This window comes from Schistocerca nitens, chromosome 3 (genome assembly GCF_023898315.1).
Source record: "Schistocerca nitens isolate TAMUIC-IGC-003100 chromosome 3, iqSchNite1.1, whole genome shotgun sequence".
Classification (NCBI taxonomy): Eukaryota; Metazoa; Arthropoda; class Insecta; order Orthoptera; family Acrididae; genus Schistocerca; species Schistocerca nitens.
The window spans coordinates 680,425,886-680,452,979 of NC_064616.1; the positions used below are offsets into that span (position 1 = coordinate 680,425,886).

Genomic DNA, 27,094 nt, shown 5'->3' on the forward strand with positions numbered 1-27,094 from the left:
TCAGACCGCTCCGAGGTATAGTGGGTAAAAGCAATACGGTCACTTGGGCGCAACTTGGTTTCCTGGAGACCAAGGACGAGCGGACAGTGCAGGCGGAGGAGCAGTTGTATTTCCTCCCGATTAGATCGAATACCTCTTATGTTCCAATGTAACAAAGCCATCGCTAGTCAGAAAAGAGGGGGAACGAAACGGGTGAAGAGCTGGTCACCTCGACGGCCGCGGAGGGCCAGGTGTCGAGGGAACAACGCTACAACCGGCGGGAGACAGATCCTGTTCCATCGAGTCGTCGCCAGCGGCGGCCGCTTTCCCGGGTTGCGTAGGAGGCGCAGCATCATTCGCCGACGAGAGGCCAGCTGAGCGCCTGGCAGCAGAGCGTCCCGGCGAAACTGAGGACGGCCGGGAGCAGCGACTCACGGATGGAGCGTCAGACGAAACGCACCAGGGTGGAGAGGGGGGATAAAGATTTCTTCTTGGAGGCCTTCTTGGAAGTCCGATGAGGCACGGGGATGGTGGAGCGGACCCGAAGAAGGTCCTCACGCGCGGGGTCCGTGTTGGAACGCCGGACCTCGGAAGCCGGGGTCCGGAACGTTTCCCCGATGGACGCCTGAGAAGAGGATCGCTTCTCAGGCGGCGGAGGGGGAGGAGGAGGAAGGGTGGCCCCGGGGCAGAGGGGTAGGGGTCGCGAGGGAGGAGGATTTGGAAGGGAGGGATTTGGGAGGCGGAGGCATATACCCCGGATGGGGTGAGGAGGTGGAGGGGGAACAGGAGAGGTGTGAGGATACTGTGGAAGGAGTGGACACGACTGAGGCAAACGAAGTTGTCAACATCACGGGATGGAGGCGGTCATACTTCTTCCTGGCCTCAGAATAAGAGAGACGATCCAAAGTTTTTAATTCTTGAATCTTCTCCTTCTGATACGCGGGGCAGTCTAAAGATCTAGGCGAGTGGATGCCAGGACAATTGACGCACCGAGGTGGTGGGGTGCATGTATGTTCCTCACGAAGAGGACGTCCGCAATCGCCACAAAGGGGCTCAGCCTCACACCGTGACGACATGTGCCCAAAGCACAAACACCGAAAGCAGCGCATAGGAGGCGGGACATAAGGTCGCACGTCGCACCGGTAGCACATCACCTTCACCTTCTCCGGGAGAACGTCCCCCTCGAAGGCGAGGATAAAGGCTCCGGTGTCGACGCGACGGTCTTTGGGGCCGCGCTGAACTCGCCAGACGAAATGCACGCCTCGGCGCACCAGGTTGGCCCTGAGCTCCTCATCAGATTGCAGCAGGAGGTCCTGATGAAAAATAACCATTGCATCGTATTCAGTGCCTCATGCGGGACAATAGACACTGGGATGTCCCCTAGTCGGTCACACGCCTGGAGTGCCGCCGACTGTGTGGCAGAGGCAGTCTTTACAAGAACGGACCCCGAACGCATTTTACTGAGAGCCTCGATTTCTCCGAAGATGTCCTCGATGTGCTGGACAAAGAACATGGGCTTGGAGGTGGCGAACATCCCCCCATCAGTCCGAGAACAGACCAAATAGCGGGGGAAGTACTTCGCCCCAAGCCGGCGGGCCTGTCCTTCCTCCCAGGGAGTGGCCAAGGGGGAAAGGGCAGGGGAACCAGAACCAGAGACAGTACCTTTCTTTTTAAAAGACTCGGCCGCAGAGCGACCTGATACATGTTGACGTTTCATCTGCGAAACATCCGCCCCGATACCACCCACTCCGACCAGGGGCTCTCCCCACGGGCGCCACCCAGCCTCAGCAAGGGCCACCTGGCAGGATGACCGTTGCCGGGAATCCCGATGCCCCAAGGAGACGGGCATCTACTCCTTGGCCGACGTGGGAAGGGTGCAGCTCAGGTATCGGCAGTACGATCCCTGTGTTGTCAGGGGGCTACAACCTAGAGGGTACATGACGACCCCACCACAACGGGCTGGCTACCGTGCTGGATTTCGGGTGCCATGGAAGGTCCATCATGATCGTAGGCGCAGATGGGGACGCACTATGGGCGTAACTTGTGTACCCATCAGGCGTTTAGGCCCAATTTGAGGAATAGTGGGTGTGGTTACAATGCCGTTACAATGCCGTTACAATGCTGAGTGCCAAGGTCTTAGTGCACTGAGGACCAGTGATACACCACGTAAGGCGTACTTCCCCAAAAGGCTCGTACTTCTGTAGAATTTTGAAAAACTGAGGTCAAACGCCAAGGGGGACCTACTACTAGGAGGCCGAAACAGTTGAAACTCCTTTTAGTCGCCTCTTACGACAGGCAGGAATACCTCGGGCTTATTCTTACCCCGGACCCGCAGGGGGTTTTAAGTCACTTTACAGGTGCTCCATACAGGCATCATTTCTAACATAGAAAACATCAATATAGGTCGAACATTGTGTGTGTGCAATTCACTGAAGCCACAATAGCAGCCCACTTGTGACAATATGGATTTGTCTGCAGGTTCTGACACACCTTTGCCCTAACGGTGCACTACACAACACCACCACAGCACATACACTCCTGGAAATGGAAAAAAGAACACATTGACACCGGTGTGTCAGACCCACCATACTTGCTCCGGACACTGCGAGAGGGCTGTACAAGCAATGATCACACGCACGGCACAGCGGACACACCAGGAACCGCGGTGTTGGCCGTCGAATGGCGCTAGCTGCGCAGCATTTGTGCACCGCCGCCGTCAGTGTCAGCCAGTTTGCCGTGGCATACGGAGCTCCATTGCAGTCTTTAACACTGGTAGCATGCCGCGACAGTGTGGACGTGAACCGTATGTGCAGTTGACGGACTTTGAGCGAGGGCGTATAGTGGGCATGCGGGAGGCCGGATGGACGTACCGCCGAATTGCTCAACACGTGGGGCGTGAGGTCTCCACAGTACATCGATGTTGTCGCCAGTGGTCGGCGGAAGGTGCACGTGCCCGTCGACCTGGGACCGGACCGCAGCGACGCACGGATGCACGCCAAGACCGTAGGATCCTACGCAGTGCCGTAGGGGACCGCACCGCCACTTCCCAGCAAATTAGGGACACTGTTGCTCCTGGGGTATCGGCGAGGAACATTTGCAACCGTCTCCATGAAGCTGGGCTACGGTCCCGCACGCCGTTAGGCCGTCTTCCGCTCACGCCCCAACATCGTGCAGCCCGCCTCCAGTGGTGTCGCGACAGGCGTGAATGGAGGGAGGAATGGAGACGTGTTGTCTTCAGCGATGAGAGTCGCTTCTGCCTTGGTGCCAATGATGGTCGTATGCGTGTTTGGCGCCGTGCAGGTGAGCGCCACAATCAGGACTGCATATGACCGAGGCACACAGGGCCAACACCCGGCATCATGGTGTGGGGAGCGATCTCCTACACTGGCCGTACACCACTGGTGATCGTCGAGGGGACACTGAATAGTGCACGGTACATCCAAACCGTCATCGAACCCATCGTTCTACCATTCCTAGACCGGCAAGGGAACTTGCTGTTCCAACAGGACAATGCACGTCCGCATGTATCCCGTGCCACCCAACGTGCTCTAGAAGGTGTACGTCAACTACCCTGGCCAGCAAGATCTCCGGATCTGTCCCCCATTGAGCATGTTTGGGACTGGATGAAGCGTCGTCTCACGCGGTCTGCACGTCCAGCACGAACGCTGGTCCAACTGAGGCGCCAGGTGGAAATGGCATGGCAAGCCGTTCCACAGGACTACATCCAGCATCTCTACGATCGTCTCCATGGGAGAATAGCAGCCTGCATTGCTGCGAAAGGTGGATATACACTGTACTAGTGCCGACATTGTGCATGCTCTGTTGCCTGTGTCTATGTGCCTGTGGTTCTGTCAGTGTGATCATGTGATGTATCTGACCCCAGGAATGTGTCAATAAAGTTTCCCCTTCCTGGGACAATGAATTCACGGTGTTCTTATTTCAATTTCCAGGAGTGTATTACAAATCAAAACCTAGAGACATGCTCTATCCATTGATAGGTGTCATTTTTTGTATGTCCTGCAGTTTTCACACAATCATCTTCTGAATATCTTTGTTTACACCAAAATTTCTCCTTGTTGATTTGTCAGGCATACTTCTGGATATTGTCATCTTCCTTGCACAATATTATTGTGTCATAACTTATTTCCTTCATCAGGTCTGAGACTGATCATCGGATAAAGTGTGCCCATAATTTGTACCACTCTACCTTCTCGCTACATTTGCAATCCGCTCCCACAACCCCCACCCCCAGGTATCCATGCTGGGAAGGCAGAGGGTACAAATTATGGACTCAATCCAGCCATCAATCAGTCTCATCATCAGAGTATGGGGAGAATATGTACAGTATTTTCAAGATGCCAGACAAACTTCTCCAAGGGAAAGGATAGATGCTCAGTTCTCTCACCTTTCAGTTGACATGTCCGGATAGGCAAATATAACAAATTTTTGCTAGGACCAAGTACCATATCAACTACAGATTGGCAAACAAGATCAAACATGAAACAAACATGGTAGGTACTTGTGAGGGAAAGTATCTGAGACATGGGCCAAAGACTACATGTGACTGATAGGGAACTTTTACACCTGTATGCAGCAGACTCACTGACACAGAATGATCAGAACTTGGTAGAGAGTGTCTCCTGGTCTATAAAAGAGTGCACACAGAAGAATGACACAGAAAACAGATGACACACCCATTGTGATTAATTTAAGTGACAAGTAGTTTGATAACATCACACTGAAGATATTCAACAAGGGCTTCAACTATGCACCAACACCCAGCAACACATGCCTATCTAAGTCTTTATTAGTGCAGCTACCAACAAGATTCCACCAAGTTTTGTGGAGAAAGTCTGCTGTGGAACCTGCAAAGAGATTATAAACACAAAACCAGTGAAATCAAACATCTACTGAGACAAGAGGTTGGTGCTGAAGAAACTCCATAGAGACAGCAGCAGTGTGACATTACCAGCAGATAAAAGAAACATTGCACTCATTACACAGCAAGTGGATTATAATGAGTGAATTCATCAACTTCTTGAAACCTGGCATGTAGACGGCTGGAACATAATCACTTGTCTGGAGTGGATAGGAAGACAAGCATTTTATTGAAGACAATCGGAATGCCAGACATTGTCATTAAAGGATTATGGTTAAAAACACCAGTACCACCAAGGCTGCATCTGTTACCTAAAGTGAACAAAGAAGAGAGATCATCTGCATCCAATCGCCAGTAACACTGGGGTGGCAACATACCAACTGACTATGTACTTGAAGGTACAGCTGAGAGCACATGTTTAGGAGTGCATTCACCACAATCTGTAGCTTAGTGGGTTTCATAGAATGTCTTAAGAGCTTACATTTCTCAGAAGTGGACATAACGGTCAGTTTTGATGTGGGCTCCCTGTTTACCAAGGTGCCACTCAATGAACTTTTGGAACTGATTGCTGAGAAGTTTGATGATATTGTGATGGGCCTATTCAGGCACATACTACCCTCTAGCACTTCTTATATGATAGCAAGTATTACGAACAGGCAGAGGGAGTAGCCATGCACAGTCGCCTCTCTCCAGAGGTTGCGTCTACTCGTGGAGGTCTTGAAGGAGGAAATATTAAAGACATCATTGGAGAAACTCCTACATGCTTCTTCAAGTATATGGCCGACACCTGTCTGATTTGGTACCACGGTAGGAACGGACTCTATTAGTTTTTACAGTGCCTAAGCTCATATCATCTGAATATAACATTCAGCGTGGAACTTGTAAAGGATAGTCAGCTACAATTTCTGGGTGTGCTTGTCAAATTTAGAGTGGGTGCTTTTTTGGCCACAGTGTATATGGCAAACCAACATACACCGACATATATCCAAGTAGCTGCCATCATCCAGCACATAAGAATGGGGTCCTAAGACAGTGGTACACAGAACACGCTCATTATCAGATGAAGACAGTTTGATGTTAGAGATGGAATATCTATCCATAGTGCTCTGAAGAAATGCATACACTGACAAACAGTCTAAGAAGGTCATTCACACAGGCACTCAACCATATGACAAGGGAGAAGAGCAAGATAACCCCAATGCTGTGGCTTATCTGCCCTATGCAGGATCTATCTCAGTCAAAGTCCACAGGATGCTGCGAAAATATTAGATGAAGCGTTTGTCTAGTTCACCAACCAGGATCAGAGGACTACTGGGGAACTCTAAAGATGACCTTGGTTTATGAAAGCTAGGAATTTATAGTGTACTTTGTCAGTGTGCCAACAGGACAAATGCAAGACTTGTCCACATCAGGTGCCAAGAACGTCAACACAACACACTTTTGCAAGCAACTAACTCAGACATCAATGGACACTGCTTGGAACTTGATCATTCCATGAGCTATGAAGAGATTAGAATCCTGGCTCAGAGGCCCAGATGTTTAGACAGCACAGTGAGGGAGTCAACTGAGATTTGACTGATAGATAACCTAATGAATTGGGACATGGGCAATCAGCTGAGTAAAATTTAGGGTCCTGTGCTTGCAGAACCCATCAGCACAGAATCCTCAGGCATATTGCTGGTACAACGGATTGACAACAGCATGTCCCAGGATGATCCAAATGGGAACTGACCACAAACAGAATACAACAAACATCCTGGCAGATTAAAACTGTGTGCCAGACAGAAACTCGAACTCGGGACCTTAGTCTCCGTTGGCAAGTGCTCTACCATCTGAGCTACCAAAGCATGACTCACAACCCGTCCTCACAGCTTCAATTCCGCCAGTAACTCATCTCTTCCAGAAGTGCTAGTTCTGCAAAGTTCGCAGGAGCTTTCCATGTGAGCTCTGATTTCTCTTATTTTATTACAATAATCATTTTTCCCTGCGTAGGTGGGTGTCAACAAAATATTTCTGCATTCAGGCAGAAAGTTGAAGAATGAAATTTTGTGAAAACATCTCACTGCAGTGAAATTTGCCTTCATTTTGATGATTGCCACTCGAACTCGCATATCATATTTGTGGCACACTCTCTCCACTTTGCGATAATACAAAACAATCTGCCCCTCTGTCCTATCTGATAACGATCTCATACTGGGCAGCAGTACTCTGGCAGAGGACGGACAAGTATAGTGTAGGCAGTCTCTTTACCTCTTACATCTTCTAAGTGTTCTGCCAATAAAACACAGTCTTTGCTTTGCCATTCCCACATCATCATTTATGTGATTGTTCCAATTTAAGTTACGCGTTATTATAATTACCACGTAGTTAGCTGGATTGACAACCTTTAGATTTGTGCAATTTATAGAGTAATCGAAACTTTCTTTTCGTAGTCATGTGGATGACCTCACACTTTTTTTATTCAGAGTCAGTTGCCATTTTTCGCACCATACAGATATCTTGTCTAAATCAATTTTCAATTCATTTTTATCTTCCAATTACTTAACAGACAGTGCTGGACAGTATCTGCAAAAAAATCAAACATGGCTACTGAGACTGTCTCCTAAATCATTTATACAGATCAGGAACAACAGAGAGCCTGTAACAATTCCCCCGGGGACTGTTTCAGTCAATGACTTTCTGTCAATTACTACAAACAATGATCTTTCTGACAGGAAACCATGAGTCTAGTCACACAACTGAGATGATACTCCATAGGCACACAATTTGATTAGAAGCCACTTGTGAGTAATGGTATCAGAAGCCTTTCAGAAATCCAAAAATATGAAATCAATTTGAGATCTCCTTTCTATAGTACTCACTACTTTGTGAGAATAAAGAGCTGCTTGTGTTTCATAAGAACAATACTTTCTGAATCCATATTATGAGTCACTAGACAGTTACCTTTGAGGTAATTCACAATGTTCAAACACAGTATATGCTCCAAAATCATACTGCAAATTGTCATTAGTGATATGGGTCTGTAATTCATTGGATTACTCGTATTTCCTTTCTTGAGTATTGGTGTGACCTATGCAACTTTCTAATCTTTCAGTGCAGATCTTTCATCAAGCGAGTGGTTGTATATGGTTGTTAAATACAGAGTTATTATATCAGTCTACTCTGAAAGACATCTAGCTGGTATAAAATCTGGACTGGAGCACTTGCCTTCATTGAATGATTTAAGTTGTTTTGCTACACTGAAGATATGTACTTCTAAGTTATTCATGTTATCAACAGTTCTCGGTTTGAATTCTGTAATATTTACTTCATCTTCTTTGGTGAAGAAATTTCAAAAAACCATAATTAGTAACGCCACTTTAGTGGCACTGTCATTGGTAATGTTACCACGGCTATCGCAAAGCAAAGGTATTTATTATGTATTGCTGCTGGTGTAACTCGCATATGACCAGAATCTCTTTTGATATTCCACCAGATTTGGAAACAGAGTTCCACTGTGGAAACTATAAAAAGCATCTCTCACTCAAGTTTGCACAAAATTTCAAACTTCTCTAAAACTTCGCCAGTCTTGGGGATCTAACATTCATTTGAAGTTGGCATGCTTTTTTAGTTGCTCCTGCAACAGTATTCTGATCAGTTTTGTGTACCATGGGAACCAGTTCCATCTCTTATTAATTTATTTGGTATAAATCCACCCATTGCTGTTGATACTATTTCTTTAAATCTAAGTCACATCTGGTCTACACTTACATAGTTAATTCAGAAGGAATGGAAGCTGTCTCTTAGAAAGATGTCAAGCAAATTTTTATTTGCTCTCTCTCTTCTTTTTAAATGGATATATTTTGCATTTATTTTTGGTGGGTTTGGATGTTACAGTATTCTGTCTTGCTACAATGACCTTGTGGTCACTAATCCATGTATCTGTCGCAATGTTACCTATTTGGTTGGGATTATTTGTTGCTAAGACATTTCATATGTTTTTGCAAAATTTACACTTCAAGTGGGCTCCTGAACTAATTGTTCAAAATAATTTTTGGAGAATGCATTTAGTATTATTTCAGGTGATGTTTTATGCCCACAACTGAGTTTAATGTGTATTTTCATCAACATATTGCAGTCACCAGCAATTATAATTCTATGAGTGGGGTACCTATTTCAAATGAGACTCAAGTCTTCTTTCATCTGTTCAGCAACAGAATCATTTGAGTTGGCGGTCAGTAACATGAAGCAATTATTAATTATTCCGGTGGTCAAGTACAACCTTTACCCACACTAACTCAGAGGAACTTTCCACATCAATTTCACTGCAAGATAATGTACTTTTAATAGCAACAAACACACCACCATCAACTGTATTTCATCTATCCTTTCTGAACACCATTACATCCTTTGTAGAAATTTCAGCTGAACTTATCTCCAGCTTTAGTAGCTTTCAGTACCTACAATGATTTGTGCTTCAGTGCTCTATGTTAGTGGCTGGAGCTCTAGATCTTTCCCAACACAACTAAAACGATTTACTACTATAATACCTATGGTTCCTAGGCCTACCCTTGTCTTCTGTTTGACCTGCACTCTTTGATATTGAAACCCCTTTTGTTCTTTCCTGAGACACACTAACCCAAAACACTGCCCAGTCTATCTCTACACAGTCCCCACTACACACACAGCCTTCACCGGTGTGTAGTGGACCCCTAAACTATTAACCAAGACCCAATACCTCACCACTATATGGTGTAAGTTGAGGAATCTGCAGCCTACACAGTCACAGAACAAACAGAGCCTTCGATTCAGACACTCCACTCAGCTCTGTACTAAAGGTCCGCAATTGGTTCTGCCGCTGATGCTACAGAGCACACATCATTAGTAGTGACATGCCACCACCTGCAGTTGACTGCACCCTGTACCCTTCATGGCATCCAGAAGGATCTATTCCACATCTCGGATCACTGACTCCCCCCACGCAGCAAGCACAAAGAGTGCACACTAGACTACTTCCTCTCCTCGACAGTCATGTCCCTCAGGGGCACCATTACAACCCTAAAATGGCAGCTCCCAACTACCAATAATCCAAGCCTCTGTGACTGTCCGAATCTTGCAGGCTGAGAGGTTTCCTCAGAAACAGAACAAGCAGCTACATCTGGTTATCTGGTTAAGCGTCTTTATCAGCCACAGATAGTGCCTTAATCCTGTTTGTCACACGAACTGTGGAGGCCTTTCAATCCCCCCCCCCCCCCAATCGCCCATGGGTGAGGGGTCGGTTTCAGTGTGGGCAGTAACTGGAGCAGCCACAGTAGTGGACCAATCAGGGGACAAGTGGTACAATCTGGATGTCCTTCATATCCCCCTATCTGGCCTCTTGACAGTTATGCCCACTGGCAACAACTCACACTGCGTGCCCAAAGCTAGCACCACATGGAGCTGCGAGCACAGTGTCTCCAACTCAGCCTGCAACTGAAAACAGCATTCTCAGTCCCTGTCCCTACTCCCAGAGAGTTCATTTACACTAGAAATGAACTCCATGAACATGTTTAAAAAAAAATGCACAAATGAACAAACATGAGTTCTGGACGAAATTTAATATACAAAGCTGTGACCATTTTTTAAATTTATTTTATTTTTAAAATGTAGTCCTTTTTGATGTATATTTTAAGTTTTTTGTAGGTTACAGCTCCCTTCTTTATATGTATAGGAAGCAGTTTTTGAGTGGTTGAAATTGGGTCTGAAACAGTGTTCCGCCACTAATTTTCACTAAGTGAACACTGTTTTAGCTTAATAATATATTATTCCTGATTATGTCATGCATTGTTCAGTATAGTGCATACAGTGTGCAAATAATAACTGTTTACAATGTATCACAGTGGTCCGGGTGAACTTGAGATGAACAAACTGACATATTGGTCTATCAATCTGGAAAACAGCCTCAAACTAGTCTCAGAAAGCCAGCTATGCTACATGGTATGTGCACCGCAGGAGATTTTTACTGATTTGCCCTTTAATATTAAAAGCCCTTTGTTTTTGCACTTGCAAAAATGTAAAATTGGTTTATGAGAATTTTACCTTACAATATTGTTAATTTTAACAGCACATATTAACATTTTCTTGCTATGAAGCTACTGTGCTTGTAAGGGATAATAAACTGAACTGTAAGCACAATTAGTTTTTGTATAACATTTACAAAGTCTGTTTTCTTGTATTACCCCCATGGTAAATGTTAAATTAATAATGTTTACAAAATAGCTGATAAAGCTGCTGCCATGAGAGAGAGAGAGAGAGAGAGAGAGAGAGAGAGAGAGAGAGAGAGAGAGAGAACATTTAAAATCTTGTGCAGTGTGTATACACTGTAGCTTATGTGGATTTTGTGAGGCAACAGGTTATTTCCTGAAATGTCCTGTATCATATTGTTCATCTTGATTTCCCATGCACCACTGTGGTACACGGTAAACAGTTATCGTTTGCATCCTGTACATTTGCGTGCCTATTTGCTGAGATGTGCAGCCCTCGTTTCCTATTCGCATCTACTGTCAGTAAAAAATTTAATATTACTGAGGTCTAGAAGCTTCTCTCTCTCTCTCTCTCTCTCTCTCTCTCTCTCTCTCTCTCTGTGTGTGTGTGTGTGTGTGTGTGTGTGTGTGTGTGTGATTTATATGATCCTTGAAAATTTAATGTTCTGTTACCATAGAAACATTCCTATTTAGGATGCAGTTCAGATTTATCTGTGATTTGTATGTATTCATGTAAAAAAACGAAACTACATTCAGTATTAAGAATTGCCTTTCATTGCTCCTAAAATTGTTGCCTGAAAAAACTGAATAGATGACAGATTGGTTAACACACCAAATGCTTCAGAATATTAAGAGCACTACATATGCAATTCAGCTATGAGACAGTTATTTCATGTAGAGTCAAGAACGTGAATATAAGCTGTATGTGGTTCCTACAATCTACCCACTTACAAAAACAAATCACATATATATCACTTTTCTGAAGAACCAGCTAAGGATTCTAGTAACTGTTTGAAGGTATTTCAGGGAAATAGATGAGATGATAAATGTGTATTACTTTACTTTGATAGCAAGCCTCACAGTGGTTTGCTTCTTTGAGAACAACAAAGATAATCTCAGTAACAATTTGACTTCAGAGAAGGAGCATTAGCATAAAACACAATTTACTCTTTTTTTGTGCAAGTGAGTTATGACTGTGGGTGTCTTATTTGATTTATCAAAAGCATTAAATTGTATGTACCATGTTGTACATTTGCTCAAGTTAAAACATGGAAAACTAGCCATTTGTTCATTTTGTACTTGAAAAACAAGTGTCAACAACGAGAAAACAAATCTGAACCTGACTGAGGATCTGAGGCTGTGAGACTGTTGAAGAGGTGGGGTGTTGGGGATGTGTTGTACATGGTTTCAATCTGTCACTGAGAAAGATATTGAAAGGAACAAGGCTGACTTAGTAAATAGGGTAGTGCACATGATCAGCTGGTGGTTTACACAAATGATCACTTAACTGCAACAAAACAGTGCATAAAATTTCTGGCCCACTACTCTTGTAAATGCACAATTTTATTACCAGTACATGATTAAATAATCAGTGAATCAAATATTTCATATTCTTAAGTGGATCTTCAGTTCTGGGTGTCAATGTCTTCCACAAAAAGCCATTGTGATGAATATTTATTCACAGAAAACTAGTTTTGGTCAAGAGATCATCTTCAAGCAATGGATTAACACTACATCTACTTGATTCCTTGGGTCAAATTCATAATTTTTTAGCTGCAAAAGGTGTCACATACAGGTGTCTATCACCTCATATATTTGTCATCAAGGTCAGCTTACTGTATGACTTTTGCCAGACAGTATGGTCACCACTGTAATGGACTTAATTTTTGCACTCAGAGTGACTGATGAACAATGTACAAGATAAAAGATGCATGTGTGTGTGTAACAGATGCTGTAAATATAAACAATTATGTATGTGACGCTAAGGAATCTTCCTTAAACTTGGTGTAGGTTTATTTATCAGACTCAGGCTCTCTCTTACATTGAACCGAGGTAATCCATGACATGAAGATCGTTGCTTGACTAGAATTAGTTGTCTGTGCATAAATATTAATTACAACAGCTTCTTGTGGTCCCATGATGCTGTTCTTATTTTCACTCTATTGTATTCGATGGTATTGTGTTCCAAGTCATTAATGTGCATGAACAATGTTCTCTCCAAATAATTCTGTATACTTCCTTAAGGGACTTCTTTTGTTAATAACATGGGGCCATTTAAAACGGACTGCAGCATGTAGCACTATGCAGAGAAACAAACTTCACACCGGTAGTACTTCCTTAACAGGAGAGGTATACATTTCAGATTTCCAGTTGAGTTGAAAAACATGTGTGGAAAATAGTATACTGGCTAGTCCCAATTTAAAAGCTTAGATGTGAAACACTTGTTTTATTCTACACAGAGATGCCTCACTGTAGGCCAGAACCTGTTGCTACTTTGTTTTACTTATTTGTATGTGCTTTTGCATACATTTTGTTTCCATGTATTTTACTAGCATCCTATGAATTACGTATACACAACTCATTCTGTGACCGAGTGAATTTGGCGACAAAGGTTCCACAGTACATGAGGGAGAGGGGTGAAGGGTATCAGCTGGGATAAATTTACGTGAAATTAAGGGAACTATTGGAGATCAGCAGCAGCAAATCTGCTTGGTGGGAGAACAACTTAAGCATACCGTTCCACTTTAGTGGGAGAGCATGCAATCATAGACAAAAAGTGTTCTGGTGTTACGTCACATAGTGAATCCGGACATGACATTAACTGGTCAAGTTTCCTATCTAATCAGTGTATTACCAGAAGGTGTGTTTCTAAAACTACTCCTGAAATATATTACCTTGGTAGAGGACACATTCACACTGGTCCACAAAGCTAATGCACAGTAAAAATTGGATCAAAAGACTTCTTTCTCATTTTTGAATGTCATATCTAAAGTAGCTGAGTAAGATTATCAGGCTCCTTATCACTAATATGACAGTGACAAAACATATACACAGACTTCTAACAGCTATGAATCCTGAACATGAATGGCAAGATATAGAAACAGTAAAAGTCGATGCCAGGCAGCAGACTGTAGCCATGATTATTCAAGAAGATATGCATTGATAAAGTCATATCATACCATAAATGCACTTCAAAGAATGGAATCAATCATGTCAATCCTGTCCAACAGCAGTTAGAGAATAGTTACACTATGTACTAACTCTTCTTAAACTAGTCCTTTTGCAAATTTGAACACTGCAGAAAATCAAACTTGAGAGGCTAATCTAGCACAGTCATTCAACAGTGTCTGCTGTGGGTAGTTCTTCATCATTGATGACACTGTTACTGCACCATCATTTATGAGACAAGTTCCAGTCAACAATATCATATGGCCAATTAAACTTTGAAGCTGCATGTAATTTAAAAATATATTCTGAGTCACGTAGATAACTATCTCCATCATTATGGAACAATGATTTCAACACGTAATGGGTTTACAGCAGAAGTAAATATGATGAGAAAAGATATATGAGAGATCAGTTACATAACAAGGAAGGTAGACCATTGTACACACTCACTTTTTTTACTAAGCTGCTGTGGCAAGCAAACTACTCCTATATTTGCAATGGTTAAACAATACATAATTTCTGAGGCCACCTCTAGAATTCCTCTAGAATTACGCAACAGCCAAGTGCAGTCCTGATGACTGACAGGATACACTATTTCCAATGGGAACTGGACTTGGTATCAAGGACATTACTATAATAATTACATCTGAAGGTACCCTCAAGGACACCATATACATTACGAACAATATTCACAGTGTAATGACAACGCCTTGTAACATGTAAACATACAGTATCTTATTAACAGAGAGAAACTGAAGAATTTGTTTCCTGTCAAAGATGATCTCAAACTTAGGAAACAAGGTGTGTATGAGATTCTATTTCAGTGTGGAATGTCCTATATTGGTCAGACATGTTGTATGGTGCAAGACCACTGAGATGATGATGATGATCATCATAAATGCCAAGGCCCAGCAGTAAAATCTGAAATAGGAGATAATTACATTAACACAGCATGGTACCCTGCTGTACAAGAAGAAAAAGGTTATATGTTCAGTCTCATCCCTCTGGGGCTGTGAAGAGCTCTGGACACTATTGCTGTCAGTCTGCATGCAACCTGGGGACATTTGTGCAACTTTTGGCTGATGCTTTCACAAGAAGACCATAACAGCATGGATCCTGGCAGCTGCTATTTGCTAGCAGTAATTAGCAGCAAACCCAGGTGATGTCGAGCAACTGCCTTGAAAGATACTTTGGAATTTACACAACATGGACCAGTTGCAGACCCAAGGGCCACATATTCAAGAAATCTACTGGGAATGCCTGAAGAGTCACATTTGAAGAGCTGTTAGTCCTGCCTTGGGGTACTAATTAAGAAAACAGATGGTGTTTCTGCATCAATCATCATTAACTGAGCAAAACCATGATATAAGGATTTTTACCCACTGGCAAGATCTATGACACTTCTGGCAAGATCTATGACACTTCAGACGGTTTAAAAGTGTTATATGATTTCTACATTATCCATAAGCTGATTGGCTGCTAATACACTGAGAAAAGCTGACTGAGAATAGACTGCTTTGTAATACCTCATATCTCTCATACATTCAAAACTTTGTCTTTTGTTCTATAACACATTCATGCCAACTTTAAATGCATAATGGAAAAACTGCTTCAAAGACTCAAATGAAGAAAGTGCCTTTGTATCTGGGCGACACTGTGGTGTGAATGTCATGTTTCTGTTAAGAATGTATTGAGTTACAGTCAAGATATCTGGCAGCACCAACGCATACTTGAGAAACACACTGTGCCCCTTTTCTCAGGATAACCACAGCTGATGTATCTGGCTGGTTCTTAATATCATTGAGAATGGTCTATAAGGCAAAACGTAATGGTACAGTAATGCAAATAAATATCAATTTCTGATAAAAGCTTATATCTCATATGGAAGAATAACTTAAACCTTCAACAAGTTTGTAACAGATGTAGAACATAAGTAAACAAGCTAATTGAACACACTTTTATTTTACATTTTTTTACAGAATCATTGCCTAAGACAACACAGCTTAAGTTGATGAATTCTTACAGTGATTATATAAACAATAAGAATAATATGCAATACATGAGAACACTCATCCTGTGGAAGCTTCTTCAGAAACCTTAGAAACGATATACTGTCTTCTCAATAACCTCTCAATTGTTTTTGTGACCAGAAATAAAAACTTATTTCAGATAAATGATGATACACAAAAACAACATAAGATACCAGGATGAAACAGTGCCACCTGACAACAACTTCACATGACTCGTCACTCATAATCATCTTGCATTTCCCCACATGCCAAAGACAGCATTGTTTACACAGTGTGGCAATTTTATTCAGTGAAAATACTTCTCAGATATTACTAAGATTCCCCCCCACCCCTCCATACAAATTCCAAGTTTTCATGAAATACTTCCTACTTTACTAGCACTCACTCTTCAAACTATTCTTTTTTAATTGTCACTTAGCTTTTTAGCAACCAAAAAAAAGGTTGTTATATTAATTTAATTATGTTGTTAAATTAACTTAATTATGTCATGTATTGGAAAATTTGACTCATTCCACATCATTACGAAATATCGTATTCATGATCCATGGAACTAGTATTAATCTAATCTAATCTGTGTGTGTGTGTGTGTGTGTGTGTGTGTGTGTGTGTGTGTGTGTGTAACTGGAGGGTTTTTTTTTTACTATCCAGGATATAATATCCAGTTGTAAGACTGCTATAAAATTAGAGACCAAAATTAAAAATATTTTATAATAAATATCATTTCTTCTTGGAATACAAACTATATTTGTAATCTACAGTATTTTTGCATTCTGTCTACATTACACTTTTGCTAAATTAATAATGAGGAAATTTAGCACTTTTCTGTATCACTAAACAAACTGACTGTACTACTATGCTCCTTCAATACGTTGTGAGAGTCAGAGAGGAAAAAAAGGTTACTGTGAAAATGCAAAATCTTCCCATGCTAAATAAAATGTATACTGTGACAAAACTTTGAGAGAACACGAACAATTCTGAATGAATTTATATTCAGTGACTGAGCACTGAATAAAGATTAATGATAATAGTAAAATTATCAAGTGTGTATTCTCAAATTATTTTTCCAAGTACATAGTAATATAATATGTAAACTGGGTCATGTTGAGCAATATGTGTCACAATGTCAATTATCAGTCCGAATTAATATAAAAGTGACATGACTGTATGAGGACGACACTAAGGTACATAATTTGTTACAAATGACATTAAAATGTTTATGCAACTGTTTCATTTTTTCTCATCCACTAAAGTTACATTATTTGTATTTCCAACCTTATCATTTTGATTGTGACCAAGCAATCCTACTTCAAAAGTGTCATTCACTGCAGATTTAATTTTTCATTGCTTCTGTCAATGTTTTAGTGTTCTTTAAAATTTGGATCCATTTGTTAGCAACTTGTTTATTTCGAGTAGTATACTCCTTTTTTTTTCTGCCTCTTGCATCACAGTAGCCTGTTTTTAGCTATGTAACTCTGTTTGTTGAACATTCAAAGAATGCACATTTATAACACCGAGTTAAAGAAATTTAGTTAACGATATGATTTTTATCCCAATTTACTGCATAACAGCATTACATACTTGGCAAATTTGTAATTACTAGTTGTTCTTTCAAGCAGGCAGGCACTACAATTTAACAAAGAAAATTAATTATATCATGGGTCAGAAAGGGAAATCATTTTACCTTTTCAGATGTATCACCAAAATTTGTAAAACAATTTTTCTGTGCCACAATAAATTAACATTAGACAATTTATGCCTGGGCAGGTTGTAAGTTCACAGAATTGGTGCTTTATAGCTTCAGTTATGTAACCATAGTCAGTTGTTTTTCCAGAAGTACTGAAAGAAGTTTGCCCATTAATTTCTTATTCAAATTGAGGTTAATTTCAGTAAGCCGCAGATGATGAGAATGTGCAGTATCTGTCAACCACTAACGGAGACTGGACCAATATTTCACAGACAAATTTTTGAAGTGCTGCTTCATACTATTTGTTCTTCAAATTGACTGTATTTTACTGTATTAATATTTTTAACCATCTTCATTTAGTATCATTTTGTGGGGTGTCAGTAATTACTAATATTTTTCAGCAAGAACTGTGAACCATGTTCCAAGAAGGCTCTCACTACACTATTGTCATTGCTTACATGAAGCTTGACACAATGATAAAGTTGGCAACATGCTATTTTCAATTATGGAGACAGAATGGGTGAGGGCATGAGCCTGAAAACATCCATCTTTAATTGTGAGTGAATGATGAAATCACAATCACATGAAAATTTCCTTCCACAAATTCAATGCGTACAATATTAAGTATCTGGTACGATGAAAAGTTCTTTGGTGCCCCCCAAACCAGGTTTGTATAAGAAGAGGGAGGGAGAGGGAGAGGGGGGAGAGAGTGTGTGTGTGTGGGGGGGGGGGGGAGGCAGAGAGAGAGAAATGATATGCTAGCCACAAATTAATATTAATTATTTTACATTTGCCGTACGCACATTATAGCATTGGGCTCCAACAAACATCTGGAGTTTACGTTTCAGATAATTTCTTGGAGTGTCCAATAAGATTTTTTAATACTGGTGAATTTCCAGTTTCAAATCTCTACTGCATGTAATTTGTTAACGTTTTCTGCATTGCTGAAAAGATCTTTGATCAGAGCATGAGAAAAACATTAAAGCAACAATGAAAATTATTTTTATATTATTTATAGTGACTTTGGATACAGCAATTCATTTAAAAATATTGCTAAAACGTTATTTTATAAAAATGTGAAGGCCATCTACTGATATTTATGAGGCCGCATTAAAAATCTGCACACAAGGTATCATTTATATATTCATACCAACCAAGTGAAATTAACATATATCTGGAAAGTATACTAAACTACCTTTACTTCGCAGCTCAAAAACACATTGTATTTAGATTCAAGCTTAATTAGTAATTCATTTTAAAGCAAAATAATTTCATATTTGGTATGCAACACAGTTTGTTCCATCACTATCAGCTTTCCAAATATGTAAAACAACACTTTAAAAACATGCTCACGACAGAAAATGGAAGCAAGGAAGGCTATCAATGATAATGACATCAGACACTGATGATAGTGATCCCTAGCGCAATATTACTACCATATCAAGTTCTGGAAGCAGGAGGAAAGCAATAAATCTAAAAGGATAGTATTTCATATTAGATCTATGTAATTTTCAATCCATGTGTCTAGTATGGCGTTTTGTTTCGAATAGTGGTAAATGTTAAAAGATAATAGTTTTATTATCACATTGCTGGTAGCATGCTGGAAATTTATAAAATGTCTTCACACGCACTATGGCTAACTGACAAGCTGCATTGAATTACATGAACAAAGCAAATAGTGACCTCAGCTTGTAGATCACTCTACACCTACCCATCAGCATTATTACGAACATGGAGAGACTGCACTCTCCAGAAGACAATACACCACTACCTGCTGCAGCAAGAGGATCGGAGAGTGTGTGGCTGCTAGACACATGTTACGGAAAATAACCAGTGTGATGATGATAACAGTATATTACATGATAATAGTTATTTATCTCATTGCTTTACAGACCAGTTGTCCTATCTTTATGCGAAGTGTATCATTTTTTAAGTACCTACAATGTGGTGACCCCGATGAAACTTTCATGGAACAGTTACAACATACAACAGCAACAAGAGCAAATGGAACAACTAAAACGATGATAAGAGCACCAGAAACAACTGACTTGGCAGTAACAGCAGCTACTGTGTGATGATCAGCAGCTGCAGCAGCACATGGAAAAATTGGCTGTGCTACAACAGCAACACCAGGAGCAGCGATGAACCCAGCCAAAAGCAGAGGGACCAACTATGGCGGAACCACAAAAGTTTCTGAATATGCATTGTCAAGCCTGTGTCCGTATGCCCTGACATTGCATGCCGGCCACCTGCCACTGAATAACACCAGTTCCACTAGCACCCCACATGTGACTCTTCCTGTACCTGCTTGTAACTGCTAGTCTGGTGAGTCTTACTACCTGCTGCAGCCCTCTGAGACGTTCCCCAGTGCCGCAATCGAACCGCAAGGCATTTAGCGTACCAGGCCTCTGGATTGATTGTCTGTAACTCTGGTTTACACACATCAAAAGCCATTTTGTCACTGCCTGGATAATGTAAGACTCCACCAAGTATGCAGACATGGTAGCACTATTAAACAGTCACTCCACTAGCAAGGTTAGCAATGTTACTGCAAACCTGCCTGCCTCTAGAAAGTACAAGTTACTAATAGTGAGCTCATTGGGTGGCTTTCCCACAACATGCAATTCTTAGGACAATTGTTGCACAGGGAGGAAACTGGCAACAGGAAGCCCTCACAGTTCCTGTGGAACCTCTGCAACTTGACCAGACCACCTGGACCCATTCCTATAGTTCATACCGATGCCTTGCTTGCCAAAGATGCATTGCACGCTGCTCTCAATTATGCAAGAGACAAAGTTGAGCAAGCTGGCAGAGATCGTGGACAAAGTACTTGAGGCTGCCACTCCACATGTGTTAGCTATAATGCCCACCAGAGACAGGCTAGACAACATCACCTCTTGTCTTGACGAGTTAATATGGCAGGTCACAGCCATTCATGCATACAAATGATGAGACCGCATGCCACCACACAGATGACGCAGTATGCGCTACTCACCCTCACCAGACCAGAAGCAATGTTTTTACCATTGTAGTTTTGGTGACAAAGCAAGTAGGTACCGATTGCCATGTTCCTTGGTGGGAAATGGGAATGGCAGCCTCCCTGACCTGGGAGGCTGGTCTGCCAGCAGCACCCCAAAGGAGAAGTTTTCAGTGAATATCAGTTTGTGTGTGTGTGTGTGTGTGTGTGTGTGTGTGTGTGTGTGTGTGTCAGGCATCTGCTGTGGCAGCCATAACAGCATGCAAAGCACGACTTGCAGCTGCAAATGATTTGCTCATAGGCACATATGAGCTCGTGACTTTAAAATTGAACATTTGTTATTGAAGGTCAATTGAGTAGTGTTTTATAGTCGCAGACTTTACCTGCACTATCAATGGGCTAGATTTTCTGTCCTCCTATGACGCCAAGAAGGATGTGAGGAATGCTGTGATTTTTAACAGGGTCACATCATTGAAGGTGGCATGTCAGCCCACACACTGCAGCGATCTCTCAGTATACTTGCTCACCACTGGTGCATCTGCTGAATGAGTTACTGACAGCCACAGAACCCACCGAAGTTCCACCATCACGTTGCCACTCAACAGCGGGTAACATCAGGAGCACACCTGGTCTTCCTGTTTACTCACGGCCCATATACCCGGTCCCTAACATACTCGGTACTGCAATGAACCAAGCAGGCATGGGACGACCATCGACAAGCAACTGTGCCTTTCCCCTCCATCCGTACCAAATAAACTCGACAGCTGCCACACCAATTGCAATTATAGAGGACTCAATATGTTGACAGTTGCCAACTGGTACCCTATACACCACATTGGAGATTTTGGATGTCAGCTGGTGGGGCATTAACTCGTCGAGAGGAGAGGCCATGTTGTCGAGCATGTCTATAGCTGGCGTTGTAGTAAACAGTTGTGGAGCGGTGGCTTCATATACTTTGTCCACGATCTCTGCCAGCTTGCTCAAGTTTGCCTGTTGCGTTATCGAGAGCAAGGTGCGATGCATCTTGGCAACCAAGGCATATATACATATTTTTCCCGATGTCCGACCTAGTAAAATCCCATACACAAATATATGTGCGAATAGAGGACATCTATCAAACTGCAATAACTATGGTAGCATTCTGAGTTGCCTGGCAGTGAACTCTGAATTTGGGAAAATATGGCGTGATAATTTGTATTCTTACTTTGCAAAATATGACTACTAGATGACTTTTTGCATCAAGAGATACTAAACTTTCACATACAATACTGGTCATCAAAAACTTTTTCCTGTTTCCCTGCCCCCCTCCCCCCCGCCCGAGCATGTGGTTAGGCAGGATCCTAACAGCACAGCTTAAATTGCAGCTGACAAGCACATTTGTGAATTTCACTGCTGCGCACCAAACATTTTGTGGGTTACCTGGCTGAAAGGCTGAATACATGTTCTGTCAAACACTTTGACTTTTCCATAGAAAGGCCGAGTATGTGTGAAATTGCTCAAGAACTCACCTTGCACTTTTTTTTTTAAAGGATAATTATACTTTTTGCCATTGTTATTGCATAATTTGTAATGTATGAAAGAACAAAAATAAATATGAAAAACTAACATCAAAGATTGGCCTTTTTTTAGCATGGCTTACTCTTTATTTATACCAAACATGAACGGGCCACTAAAATTTTAAATGATGGCATAAATGGCTGGTCCTATAGGCCTGAAAATTTCCAAAGTGGCTTCTCCTCAAAACGTTAAAATTTTGAAAGACTCAAACGCTCCACCATTTAAGAAATCCATCGCACATCCTCACATGTAACATAATTTGTCTACATCTACATCTACATTTATACTCCGCAAGCCACCCAACGGTGGGTGGCGGAGGGCACTTTACGTGCCACTGTCATTACCTCCCTATCCTGTTCCAGTCGCGTATGGTTCGCGGGAAGAACGACTGCCGGAAAGCCTCCGTGCGCGCTCTAATCTCTCTAATTTTACATTTGTGATCTCCTCGGGAGGTATAAGTAGGGGGAAAAAATATATTCGATACCTCATCTAGAAACGCAACCTCTCGAAACCTGGACAGCAAGCTACACTGCAATGCAGAGCGCCTCTCTTGCAGAGTCTGCCACTTGAGTTTGTTAAACATCTCTGTAACGCTATCACGCTTACCAAATAACCCTGTGACGAAACGCGTCGCTCTTCTTTGGATCTTCTCTATCTCCTCCGTCAACCCGATCTGGTACGGATCCCACACTGATGAGCAATACTCAAGTATAGGTCGAACGAGTGTTTTGTAAGCCACCTCCTTTGTTGATGGACTACATTTTCTAAGGACTCTCCCAATGAATCTCAACGTGGTACCCGCCTTACCAACAATTAATTTTATATGATCATTCCACTTCAAATCGTTCCGTACGCATACTCCCAGATATTTTACAGAAGTAACTGCTACCAGTGTTTGTTCTGCTATCATATAATCATACAATAAAGGATCCTTCTTTCTATGTATTCGCAATACATTACATTTGTCTATGTTAAGGGTCAGTTGCCACTCCCTGCACCAAGTGCCTATCCGCTGCAGATCTTCCTGCATTTTGCTACAATTTTCTAATGCTGTAACTTCTCTGTATACTACAGCATCATCCGTGAAAAGCCACATGGAACTTCTGACACTATCTACTAGGTCATATAAATATATTGTGAAAAGCAATGGTCCCATAACACTCCCCTGTCGCACGCCAGAGATTACTTTAATGTCTGTAGACGTCTCTCCACTGAGAACAACATGCTGTGTTCTGTTTGCTAAAAACTCTTCAATCCAGCCACACAACTGGTCTGATATTCCGTGTGTTCTTACTTTGTTGCCTTGCATAAAAGGAAATTTACTTTGAAAGTAACACTTCTGAAACCACCATTTGAAACATTTTCCCACAACCTGTAAGAAATGGAAACAGTTGTGATGCACAATCATCGAAAACAGTTTGTTGTTACAAAGTATTGCACAGTCTTCGTCCTAAAGCCTTTGATGCACTTTGCTGTCAGTAGACACTTGTATGTGCACTGTCTTTTGTTGTTGTAAATAGTGCATTTTATTTGTAACTTAAGTTTCATTTTGGTGTTATTCTCTCATTTATGTTTTATTGCTACAGTATTATTCTGGAATAGCACACTAAAGTCAAATTCCCTGTTAGAGTATCAGTTCTTACCAGCCAAAATTACAGAAATTTAATTGAAAACAAAAACAATGAATAATTCCTGGAATTCTGAAAAATTCCTGGATATTTCCTGGAATTTTCCCAGATGAAAAAATTCCCGAGGTTTTCCTGGATTTCCCAGGGCATATACACCTTGTTCACGCACCTGGCATGTATCCTCTGATGTGTGCCCACTGCACATGTCACCAGAGCCACATTACCAAGGCCCATGCACAGTTACAGGGTGAAATGATAGAACACTCATGTGCCACATTAAATGGGTGGATACAATAGTGTCCAGTGACCAAAGCAAGCCAGGCTACCTAGGTGCACAAGATGCTGTTGAAATCCAGGCCACAAACAAATACAGAACACCTGCTATTCTGGAACTGCTGGCACCGCAACATCATCCAGAGCAGTGCCGCCCACCTGGAAACTGACTGGCCACAGCCCACCCAGAGGCAGCAGTACCTCGCAACATCAGCCAACCCATCAGCATCCAGCCAAAATGGAAATTCGTTATGGATGAAAAGTGCAGTTCTGTTTCAAGCTGACAGGCATATCACAGGCAAAGTTAGTTACATTTCTTTTCTTTTTCTTGTGGGTGGTATGTTGTTGTGACCTAAACTTTCAGGTCACCCCACATGGATCCTTTGGCAACACTGGGAATGACCAACACCGGAAACACTGCATTCTCTCGCAGGCCATACATCACTACCCGTCACTGTGTGAGGATCGGAGTGTGTGCGGTTGTCAGACGCACGTTATGGAAAACAACCAGTGGGACGATACTAGTATATTATGGGACAGTAAATATTTGCCTGGTTGTTGTACAGACCAACAATGAGTCTTATATCTTTATGTGAAGCGTACCACTTATTAAGTATCTACAAGCACAATTCTTTTTATGAAAACAATTAAAACACTTTGTAAATACAAAATTGGATAATGAGAAAGTTGAACACAAAAATTGTTATATGTAGAGTTTAATACCTGGAACAGTAAGTGAAATAAAGATTGTGGATCAACAGCAATGGTACCTTTAGTGATTCAGTTTGTTCTAAGACAATCCCTCACATTGCACCATTATACTGGAGAATATTCTTCAATAAAACAGCAATGGCTTGCATTTTTCAGTTAACCCATCATCCATCAGAAGAGCAATCTTCTGTCTCTTCAGTAATAAAATCCTTCACAGTGATGCCTCAACATCTGACACTGTTCACATCCCTTATATATCCTTACAGGCCCGGTAACAACACTTACCACTAACAATACAAATGCACTCAGGTAAACATTCTACCTGTCACAGAGAATTGTAGCTTTTTATCATTTACATACCCGCCAATGTTGTCTATGTCTATGAAGTTAGAGATTTGGCTATGAGCATAACAACCTAAATTATTTTAACAATTTGAGCAAAATGTGCGCTGGTGGTGAAGACACCTTTGCATCATGCTGCATTTCGAAAGGATACAGAGCAAATGAAAACTGGAACAGTAACTGCAGGCTTTTACATTGTGGATTACTCACATATTTAGAGAAGGAGTACACAATGAATGAAACTTCCTTGAATCTTGAATATATTGCACCTAATTTAATTTCAAAATGTGCCACTGTCCCTCCATGTGCACACATTCCTTGGTGGGTTTATAATAATGCAACTGATGGCCTAATAATGTAGTCTGTAATTAATGTTACTAAATGAATCTGTGTTACACCACTCAGAAATTTTAAATCTGTGTCTGTGAAATCTTCATAAGAAATACAAACGATAGAATTAATGAATTCCATCATAAAATCTGAGCACAGGAATTATTTTTAATATTCTACTGCATCTATGTGAGTACTAATAATGCAGTGACAATAACAAATAGGTGCCAACAATCCATTATTAAAATCCTGGAATCTGGAGATAAACTGATAGTTCACTACTTCTTCTAAACCTTTTCCTGTACTTTGTGCTTAACTAACTGAAGTCCATACTACATTTTCCTTCCCCTTTCTGTGACAATTTTTTTTCTGAAAGACGGAATTTTTAAACCATTTCAAGAATACAGACTGACTTGATTTTCTTTCACTATTACTATAAGTTCATGCAACTGTCAGCCCACCTTTAGTTTTCCATTTTTAGAAGGTAGAAAGAACAAGTTGTTCGTTTGCTTCAAATGTTAACAACGATTTTAAATTTTCATTTTACTTTATGTAGACTGTAGTATAACAGGGCAACAGTGGATTGCACATGAGGTATACTGAATCCTACAGCTATACTCTCCACAGACCTTTAGGCTTTATGACAGAAGATAGTCATCAAGGTGACAGTATTTTACAACTGCCTGGAACATTTTTATTGAGCACTTTTGCTGTATAAAAACTGATTTAAATGAAATGTGGTCAAATTCAGTTTACACTAATAATGGTATGACAATAAGTGAACTCAATGTCAACCTTCATTCATTATATATTTGTGCTTTTGAGTGGAAGCAATGTCACATTTTAAAGGCCAATTAATGAGCACACTTTCATACTAAAAAATACCAAACTGAAAAATAAAAAAAGGAAATTTATTCTATTAGTAGTCTACAACGGAAATAGTCCATATTAACAATTATCTGAAAGCCATTAGAATTTTCCAGCATTTTTTGGCAGAATATTTTTTATGACTATAATTTTTGTGACTATTTCATAAATTTAATCAGACTATGGCAGCGTATCTTCAGGGTTACAAAAGAACAGGAAATGAAATATTTATAGATTTCTCCATTATCGACTGTTTTATGGATACTTTCAATAAAAAGAAACATAGGGAGATAACTGAATTTAAAGAATTACTATACTTATTCTAGCTCACAATTACAGTTCCCTCAAATCACATTTCATGAAATGCCTCCAATTACATTAGTTTCTACTAAAACTACTGCAGAGGGCAGACAATATTTGAAAAGTTATATATGTCATGGAAAAAAAGTATCATCAATCAAGAGAAGAATAATCTTGCACCCGAGCAAATGTTGATATGTTTCCTTAAGGGAAGTCACAGTCAATTGCTTCGTCTATTCTTGTCAATCTGCAAAATAGAATAGATAAAACTAAAAACCTAATCTTTCATGGATGTAGATAAGGGAATAAAAATGGACCGTTGTGGTGGAAAAGGTAACAGAGAGAATGATGAAGGAAGGAAGAAAGG

General features: G+C 41.2%; 1 protein-coding gene across 4 annotated transcripts in view; it reads right to left on the reverse strand.

Annotated features, from left to right (window-relative positions):
* The window catches only part of LOC126248637 (microtubule-associated serine/threonine-protein kinase 2), a 258,768-nt gene that overhangs the window by 7,159 nt on the left and 224,515 nt on the right, over nucleotides 1–27,094 (reverse strand). Inside the window, exon 22 of one of the 4 annotated variants that reach the window (XM_049949818.1) lies at nucleotides 26,596–26,974. The exons of the other annotated variants lie outside the window; for them this stretch is intronic. Coding sequence (XP_049805775.1) covers nucleotides 26,948–26,974 — 27 coding nt within the window. The 3' untranslated portion in view covers nucleotides 26,596–26,947. Of the gene's footprint in view, nucleotides 1–26,595; nucleotides 26,975–27,094 lie in introns of those variants that run through there. 4 annotated transcript variants of the gene reach the window in all.